General features: G+C 42.9%; 1 protein-coding gene across 1 annotated transcript in view; it reads left to right on the forward strand.

Moving 5' to 3' along the window:
• Positions 1-8,983, forward strand: part of PTPRB (protein tyrosine phosphatase receptor type B) — a 123,413-nt gene extending 114,430 nt beyond the window's left edge. The window contains exons 23-32 of the mRNA XM_019651766.1: positions 2,287-2,465; positions 3,308-3,391; positions 3,498-3,515; positions 3,634-3,715; positions 4,277-4,367; positions 5,054-5,130; positions 6,945-7,079; positions 8,102-8,224; positions 8,378-8,541; positions 8,896-8,983. Coding sequence (XP_019507311.1) covers positions 2,287-2,465; positions 3,308-3,391; positions 3,498-3,515; positions 3,634-3,715; positions 4,277-4,367; positions 5,054-5,130; positions 6,945-7,079; positions 8,102-8,224; positions 8,378-8,541; positions 8,896-8,983 — 1,041 coding nt within the window. The remainder of the gene's footprint in view (positions 1-2,286; positions 2,466-3,307; positions 3,392-3,497; positions 3,516-3,633; positions 3,716-4,276; positions 4,368-5,053; positions 5,131-6,944; positions 7,080-8,101; positions 8,225-8,377; positions 8,542-8,895) is intronic.
• Positions 8,984-9,846: the final 863 nt, after the last annotated feature.

A 9,846-nucleotide genomic window follows, 5' to 3' on the forward strand; every position in this document is an offset into this window, starting at 1 on the left:
GAGGGCAGTGTCACTGGCCTTCATATGTGGCATCCGAACCGGGACCCTCTGGCATCCCAAGCCAGTTCTTAACCAACATGCCACTCAGCCGGCCCAATAAACTTTAAAACAAAGGCTATAATAAGAGACAAAGAAGGACCCAGTAATCCAACTTCTGGGTATTTATTTGAAGAAACCCAAAATGCTGCTTTGAGGGGCTGTGTGCATCCATATGTTCATTGTAGTATTGTTTACAATGACCAAGATGTAGAAGCAGCCTGGGTGTCCATCATGGAAGAATGGATAAAGAAGAGGTGATATATATACAATGGAATATTTCTTGGCCATGGAAGGGAATGGGTTCTCACCATCTGCAGCAACATGGATGGACCTGGAAGGTGTTGTGCTGAGTGAAGTATGACAGACAGAGAAAGACAGATGCAATGCGATTTCACTTATATGTGGAATCTGAAGGACAAGCTAAACAAACAAAACAGAAACAAATTCGTAGATACAAAGAACATTTTGATGGTTGCCAGACAGGAGAGGCGTTGGGAATGGGTGAAAAAGGGGAAATGGATTAAGTACAAATTGGTAGTTACAAAGCAGTTATGGGGATGTAGGGTAAAGCATAAGGAATATGGTCAATAATATTGTAATAACTATGTATGGTGTCAGATGTATACTTGATTTGTTGGGGTGATAGATGGGAGGGGGGTTGGGGGACAGGGTGAAAAAGGTGAAGGCATTAAGAAGTACAAATTGGCAGTTCCAAAATAGTCAAGGGGATGTAAAGCATAAGGAATATAGTCAGTAATATGATGATAACCATGTATAATGCCAGATGGGTACTAATTGTGGGGATCACTTCTTAAATTATACAAATAACTACTATGCTATATACCTAAAATTAATATAAAATAATATTGAATGTCAGTTGTAATTGAAAAATTTAAAAAGGGAGGAAAAGGTGAAGGGGAATAAGAGGTTCAAATTTCCAGGTATAAAAGAAATAAGTCATGGGGATGTAACATACAGCTTGTAGAATATAGTCAATAATATTGTGGTAGCGTGGTACAGTGTTAGATGGTTGCTGGACTTAAGGTGATCACTTCTTTAGGTATATAAATGTTGAATAACTGTGGTGTTCACCTGAAACTGATATAATGTTGTATGTTAGCTATAGTTTAATAAAAATCTTTTTTAAAAAAAGGACAAGTGTTAGCAAGGGTATGGAGAAATTGGAACCCATATACATTGCTTATGAAACTAAAATGGTGTTGCTACTTTGGAAAAACAGTTCTGCAGTTCATCAAAATGATAAACTTTGGGTTATCGTCTAACCCAACAATTCCACTCCTAAATATATACCCAAGACAAATGAAAACATACATCCACACAGAAACTTGTAAACAGATGTTCATGGCAGTATTATTCATAATAAACAAAAAAAATAGAAGTAACCCAAATATCCATCAATGGATGATTAGATAAACAAAATTGACATATCCATACAATGGAATATTATTGAGCCATAAAAAGGCATGAAACGCCAATTAATGCTACAATATGGATGAACCTTCAAAACATTTTGTTATCTGAAATAAACCAATCACAGAAGACCACATACCTATGATTCAGTTTATGTGAAATGTCCAGAATAGGTGTCTCTATGAAGACAGAAAGCAGATTAGTGGTTGCCAGGGGTTAGGGAGAGGGAAGAACAGAGAATGATGGCTAAGGGGCATGGAGTTTCTTTGCAGTGGAGGCGGGGGGAGGGGCAATGATGAAATGTTATAAAATGAATGTGATCATGTTTGCAAAACTCTGTGACTATACTAAAAATCATTGAATTATACAGTTTAAATAGGTGCATTGTATGGTATGTGAATTCTATTTCAATAAAACTGTTCAAAAATTGGGCTACCCTTACCTGTTCATAAACTCTCAGTGACAGCATCATACCAGAAAATAAAAATGAGGTTTTGTTAAAATAACTCTCAGCAATTCACTGGATGTGCCAAAGTCCCCGATGCTATAACTTGTTTCATACACATGAAACAGCAGTTTTATTTTGGTGGCAAACTGCTGGCCTTTATCTCAGGTGCCCCAAGCTTTACACACAAGTACACAAAAGTCCAAAATCCTTTAAATGCTAAACACCATTAAGTTCACATGTATAATGACTGACCTGCCGTTCCAGGGTAGTAGTCAGCATTTCATCTTCTCAGCTGCATACTCCCAGCCTTCAGATAATAAATGCCTTAGTGTGTGAATCCTTCTGTTATGATGTTCCTAGGGACGTAGGGCTTCAGTAGCTCCCTTACTGATTCTTTAGCACTAATGTTCCCACCTGGGTTTGTTGTCTCCATCTGGATTATTGTAGAGCCTCTGTTCGGAGTTATTGAAGGTGTGAGTGCTGGTCTGTTCTTAATTGGCATGCTGGTGGCTGTCGTTGCCTTATTCATCTGCAGACAGAAAGCGAGGTGAGTACAAACAATCCTTGGGTGATTGGGCCCACAACTTGAAAGATGCCACTGGAAATGCCCTTGAACCTGAACAATAAGAAGGGAAAATAATTTAATTTCTCTAGGTTAAATTGCCTTTGTTTCTCAAGAGAAACAAAAGCAAACCCTAAAACCATGACTCATGTTTTTCAGCCTCTCAGCAGACCATTGATGAATTTTGCCAATAACTGAGGGGCCATGTGTAGCTTCATTTGAATGTGAAAGAACTCTTTTTGCACAGGGAAAAAAATTTGTGTGTGTGTGTGTGTGTGTGTGGTTCAGTCTCCTCATGAAGTCAGAGATGTCTGAAAATTGTGTGCCCAAATACTTTTCTGAAATATGCTGAGAAGTGTGGTTGACATCACCATTTTGTGGCTCATATCTGCCATGCTAATTTAAGAAGAGACCAAAATGAACCAAATAACATGTGGTCCCATGCCACACTCTCTTCTCTTAGGGAATTTCTTTTATTTGGCACATTGTCCTCTCTTTTGCAGTCATGTCTTGCATCTAAGGTTTACTGGGACTGTTTTTAAGGAAAGTTTTATTGAGAGTGTGGGAAGTGATTGTGACCCGTCGCCAAAAACCAGAAGACGAATCTTCAGCTGTTGCGGAGATCCGTTTCTGAGTGGGAAAAATCTATTTCTTCCTCGTGTTTTTCCTCTCCTTCCCTCCCTCAAAGAGATGCTGGCTGAGTGAAAATCTACATGAATACTGAAAAATCCATATTTGCACAAACATGCACAGCCTTACCCTAAGTGGAAAAATTTGTTGAAGTCGAGTTTCATAATCAGGATATAATCCTCTCCCTTATGTTGCAGCCATGGTCGAGAAAGGCCCTCTGCCCACCTGAGCATCCGCCGGGATCGACCACTATCTGTTCACTTGAACCTGGGCCAGAAAGGGTGAGCACCACACCTTCTGTCACACAGTTTATTGAAAGATGAGTTGATTGTATTGTGTGAGGTTCTCTAACAAGGTCTTTGTTCTTCTTTTGGCTTCCCTTCCCAGTAACCGGAAAACTTCTTGGTAAGAGAGAAAACTCATTGATTACTCTATTATCTGTTTTTTAAATATAACTCTTATCTGGTTAATGGCATTTTCCCTTCAGTAATTTTCTTTTCTTTCTGTTCTATTTTAACTATAGCCCTATAAAAATAATTCAGTTTGAAGGACACTTCATGAAGCTGCAGGCTGACTCCAACTACCTTCTATCCAAGGAGTATGAGGTACAGCTCAGATGCGATGATGCTTTTGCACCCGAGTCCTGAGCAGGCCAATTGGGCTCAGGAGTTAGGATAACACTTAGGATCTCAGCTGAGCACTCTTTGATGCCCCAATCTCTTCTCTGCATAACATACCAACTAATCTCACAGGCCAGTTCGATCCCTAGGCTAGCACAGCAAACAAAGTGCTACCTGAATCAGATGATAAGAAAGAATTAGCAAATTGCAAATGCAAACCTAGCATTGTCAGTTACTTACCCTGGCCATTTGCTTGATTGGGAGACAATGTGCTTTGGTGAAAAGTGCCCAGGCTTTGGATTTAATTCCCTGCTTTGCAACCCATGTGATCTGGGGCAAGTTAGTTATCCTGTCTGAGCTTTATCTGTAAAATAGAGATTAAAAATACCTCCTGTGGGGCTGCGGTGGGGATCAGAGTTAATGCACTTCGAATACTAGGCATTCCATAGACAGTAGCTAGTGTACATATTCTCATAGTATTTTGTAGCTCAAGGATTGTATGATTTGCCTTATCCTATTTTATTTTCTCCACTTGCAAACTTATAGGACTTAAAAGACGTGGGTCGAAACCAATCATGTGATATTGCACTCTTGCCGGAGAATAGAGGGAAAAATCGATACAACAATATATTGCCCTGTGAGTTTTGTGTTGAAATTTGTAATAATGTATTGCTCTAGCTATTTCTTCTCTTTTCTAGGAATAAAATGGGGCTAAAAAAATATGGTATAGCTGGATTTAGAAGATCTGAGGATCCGAATGCCTTTGAAAAGGAATGGCTTGTATGTTATTGTACTTCCCTCCACATGCGCAGCAGCCAGCTTCAGTTCTGGTTCTGCGAGGCCCCTTGTACTGTCGGCATGTCACCAAGTGGTCCTACTGCTTCTCTTTGGAGGGCTCAGAGCAGTAATAGGGTTAACAGCAACGGCCAACCTAGGTTTACTTTACAGCCTCCAGTTACAGTTATTATCCTTACCCTACTATATAAAGCAATAGAAGGTGGTTTTTCTGGACTGTACTCGTTCCAGCAGTGAGAGGGAGTTGGCCACTCCTTGGGCAAATGTCACAGTGATACAAAGAAAGCACAGAGGGGGCTTCAACGCACATTTGGTTGTTTGTGTGTGTGTTTATGGGCCACCTCTGCAACCTGGGGCAAGTCAGTTATCCTGTCTGAGCCTCATCTGCCAAATGGAGATGAGAATACCTCCCTGATGGGACTCTTGTGGAGATCAGAGCTAATGCACATCAAATACCAAGCATTCCATAAACCGTAGAAAAATCACCCCACGACTCAGTGACAAATCTCTCTCAAAATGCCCTTTCAGATGATGCCTCTCGAGTGAAGCTGTCCAATGTAGATGATGACCCCTGCTCCGACTACATCAATGCCAGCTACATCCCTGTAAGTGAACCACTAGGCCGTGGGTCCCGGATAAGCTCTGATGGGTAGCCACACTGGAGATACCTCTCTTCCTGGATGCTATCTGTTCTCAGGTCCAGAAACATACAGGCTTAAGAAAACCATGTCTGATTGCCATAAAACATGGGGTGCCAACTTTGATCACTGCTAAGGCCCATTTTTCAGTGGCTATAGTCACAAGAGATTATATTGGGTTGTTGGAAAAGTCATGACGTATTTTTCTGTGTTTTTCATTGCAAAAATGAGTCATGACTTTTCCGACAACCCAATAATTAGCCCAGGATACCTTTTCACAGGTTGTTTTCTCTCTGCAGCCCTTAGCCAAGATTAGTGCTCTCTAAAGAAGCTGGATCTCCCCTGCTAAGGCTGCCTAGGTAGGGAAACTGGTTCAAAGTTATTTGGATTTTTGAAAAACCACAGACACAACTCAAAGGTTGTGTCAAACCTTTGGGCTCAGATTCTGGCTACCATCATGCCAACTTCCTACAGCATGCTGCAGTGGAGAAAGCTTTAAGGCCAGACAGATCTAGGTTTCAATCCCATCTCTGCCTCTTGCTGACTCTATGACCCTGGGCAAGTTATGTCACCTCTTTGGGCCTCCATTTCTCTTCCAAACAATGAAGATAAATAATATTTATCTCAAATAGCACTTGTTCCATTCATTCAATAAACACTTAAGTGCTAGCTATAAGTCAAACACTGAGCTATATACAAGGATAAGGTAAGACAGAACCCTGACCCTCAAGGAACTCTCAGCAGAGTTGGGGCATCAGGAAGTGACAAGACAATGCCATGAGAAACAGGCTAGAGCAGTGTTCCCAACAGTAACATACATCCACATCACCTGGGGGTCTTGTTAAAACGCAGGTTCTGATACAGCAGGGCTGGGGTGGCACCTGGGATTCTGCATTTCTAACACGCTCTTAGGTGAGCCCCATGCGGCTAGTCTGAAGACCACTCTCTGAGTAGCAAGTAGCTAGAGGTTGCCAAAGGAGTTTCTAGGAGGAGAACATCACCCAGCAGAGAGAAAAATAAAGGAAAGCTCAGCAGAGCTGGCCACATGCTGAGCCTTGGAGGATAAATAAGGAATACCCAGATGAGAGTCAGTGTTTGGGTGGGTGGGGCGTGGGAGTGACAGAGGTGACATAATGTACAAGCCCTGAGGAGAGGCAAGGAGAGAAAGAGCTTTGACGTGGATCTGCAAGGAATTCTGTGTGCTGGAATACAGAATGAGTGGGTGACAATATCCTAGCTCACAGAGTTGTGGCTAAGATTAAATAAGATCTGTGAAAGTCCTGACCCATGGCAGGACTTATATGGTAGGTGCTCAATAAACAGTGGTTTCTCTTTGCTTAAGTTTCCCTTGCATGACATCTCTTATTAACATTCTGTCAATCATCCAAACTGACAAAATTCTTCTAAGTTAAATAGGGAAAGAGCCTGTTCAACGTCAGTCCCTCAGACAGTCTACACACACACACACACACACACACACACACACACACACACACACACACACAATGGCAGGTGAAGTGTTTTCTAAATGATCACCTGAGTCCCCCATTGCCTTTTAGAATAGACGTAGCCAAATAAAAGGGAATGTGGCTCTTAATAGTTCAGTGTTCCGGCCTTTGTCCTTCCAGCTCCCAAGCCTTGACACTTGTGTTCATATCTTTTTCTCAAGTCAGGGGCCTGGCAAAGACCTACATATCATCTACTCTGCAGCACTAATCCTTTGTTTATAGTTCTGAAGAGGCCCATTGTTTCTGACTCTCCATATTGTAAATTCATCGCAGGGCAACAGCTTCAGAAGAGAATACATTGCTACTCAGGGGCCTCTTCCTGGCACGAAGGATGATTTCTGGAAAATGGCGTGGGAACAGAATGTTCACAACATCGTCATGGTGACCCAGTGTGTCGAGAAGGGCCGAGTGAGTAAACAGTCTTCCTGACTTCTGAACTGTGTTTTCCGACACTCTGAGGGAATTCTTCCCCACCATTAAAAGCTAAGCCCACGGAAGCCAAGTAGGGAGCGTGTAAGAACATCGTTAGTGAATTAAGCCACTCAGATATAAAAGGATCTAATAGGGGATGCCCGATTTGGATTCTGGGTCTGAAGTTTCAGCCAAAGGTGTTTCCATTTGAGGACTGGGATTATCAGAAGTGTCCATGGCACAAAAAGCTTAACTGGCCATTCGTCAGCTCCATCCTTCAGTGTATGCTGAGAGGAGATAGATACCTTGCTAGAGTCACTGGCTCTGCCCGTACTTTTACAAAAGAAGTGAGCTTTGGGCTATGTCTGCAGAAACAAAGTAAAACAGTTAATTGGACAAATTAAGCAAACCTCTTATAATGCACTTATCATCCTCTACTTTAGATGGTTACTTGGATAGTTAAAAGAGAGGTTACATGTAAGTGCCCAGTATCTGTGGTCCATAAATACATGTTCATAATCCCCTTTCTCCTATTTTTCTACATGTAAATACAAGCTTAGCGAAATGTTCTGATTTTTCAAAGATCATTTGGCCCAAAGCAGGGGGTCCAGCTTAGGACAGTGATATCAAAAGATAAACAAACCCGGGCCTAGAAGACAGTGCCTTCCTCTGCCCAGTTAGATCTTTCTTCAGAAAGAGCCATTGTAAGATGTGGTTTATCTGCTAGTGGAACTGAAATGCTAAGGAAATCAACAATAACAACAAAAAAGAAAACCACAACCATGAAACTGCCTGAAAAGCAGATGAATGCCGAGGTTGTGCAGTGTTCCTCCTGCACTAACAGCAGCAGCCCAGCGTCAGCACTGGCCGTGAGCAGGTTAATGCAAAGCAGATGGTCAAATTGCTTTAGCAGCTGGTCCTGGGCTCCAACTCAGGAAGGTATGTCGAGGAGGAAAAGTTCAGGTTCATGGAGGAGTCACATTTCCGGACTCACTTTTTTTCTGTCTGTCTTCCTCTAGGTAAAGTGTGACCATTACTGGCCAGCGGACCAGGATTCCCTCTACTATGGAGACATGATCCTGCAGATGGTCTCGGAGTCCGTGCTGCCCGAGTGGACCATCCGAGAGTTTCGGATATGCAGCGTATGTTAGTTTGACTTGCTTTAGTAACCCAGCTTGGAAAGACAAAGGGCCCCTGGGAATCTCATTTTTGCTGGATCCTGTCCTGTCGCACACTTGTCACATGTGAAGGTTTGCCGTGGGTCACTCCTCTCATTGGCCTCTCTGCTCTTACAGGAGGAACAGCTAGATGCACACAGACTCATCCGCCACTTTCACTACACGGTGTGGCCAGACCATGGAGTCCCGGAGACCACCCAGTCCCTGATCCAGTTTGTGAGAACCGTCAGGGACTACATCAACAGGTCGCCCGGTTCTGGGCCCACTGTGGTGCATTGCAGGTACTCAGCGACTAGGGGCCAATACAATGGCAGCCGGATGTCTGAAAAAAGGCGGAAGCGTGGGGAATCTGGTGGGGGGAGGATTCGGGACCAACCAGCCTGCCTAGGCCCAGAGGGTGTCCTTACGTCCCCTTCCGCCTTCTCCTCCCTTCCCACCCCCCCAACCTCACTCCTTTTCACTGACTTCTCCTTTTCCGCTTTCCTCACATCCCACCTCTCTCTCACCCTCACTCTTCATCCTTCTCTCTCCCTCTTGCTCCTTTTCCTGCTGTACAGAATGAAAAGTCCTTATGTGACTTCCAGGCCCCATTTTACCCCCAATCCAAGTTCCCAGAAACTCCCCTGCCCCTCTAGCTGGAAGGAGACTGCACATGCTTTATTCTTGCCTCTCACCATTCTTACTCCTTGGAATGGCCTTATCGTTCTCTCCTCCACCTATTGAAGCCCCAACTCTCCTTTAAGATCCCTGTCTTAGACCTCCCTCTAGGCTGAGGAGCACTTGCCCTCTGTGCACCCAAGTTTGCTCTTAAATTTCTGTTCTCTCTTTGACTTCTCTTTGCCTCAGATTATGTGTCCCTAAAATCAGCCTACCAAGCAATCCACCTATCTCTGTCTCTCTCTTTCTCTGGGGAGCCTAGTGTTTAGCTAATTAGTGTTTGCAGCAACACTTTGATAGCCCTAACTAAACGGCACTAATAAATAAGGAGCAGGGAATTGCTACAGTAAATGTCAAATGCTCTCATTTTCTCTCAATCAGCCCAGCACCCTAGGAGCCCTGCTTTTATATGTCATTGGAACCCTGATGCTTTTAATAGGCATGTGAGGCACTCAAGAGCTTCCTGCGTTCAGAAAAATGGCAGGCATTTTCACCCAGGACCCCTGAAGGAGTGTTCTTTTTCTTACAAATATGTGCATCAAAAATCCCCAGACTATGCAATCACTTTGACCTGGGAGGGGGAGGGGGCAATCCCTCATGAAGTTTAAGGTGCTCACACCCTATGATATGGTAGTTCTGTCCTAGATATCAACCCTAGGAAAATGCCCACACATGTGCGCAATGTTTAACAGAGAAAAACGAAAACTGATCTCACAGTAGGGAATGGATTAGCAATGGATGTATTGGAGGTGGTTTATGAACTCTATAGAATAATTAAGATAAGTTAGATCTACTTGTAACAACATGGATAAATCTCACAACACAATATTGAGTAGAAAAGTTGGCAGAAGGATACAGGAAACGTGTTACCATTTTAGTAAATTTTTGGAACACCTAAAACAAATATATTGTTTATGGATTTACATGGA

Source organism: Hipposideros armiger, unplaced genomic scaffold, assembly GCF_001890085.2.
Source record: "Hipposideros armiger isolate ML-2016 unplaced genomic scaffold, ASM189008v1 scaffold_166, whole genome shotgun sequence".
NCBI classification, from domain to species: domain Eukaryota; kingdom Metazoa; phylum Chordata; class Mammalia; order Chiroptera; family Hipposideridae; genus Hipposideros; species Hipposideros armiger.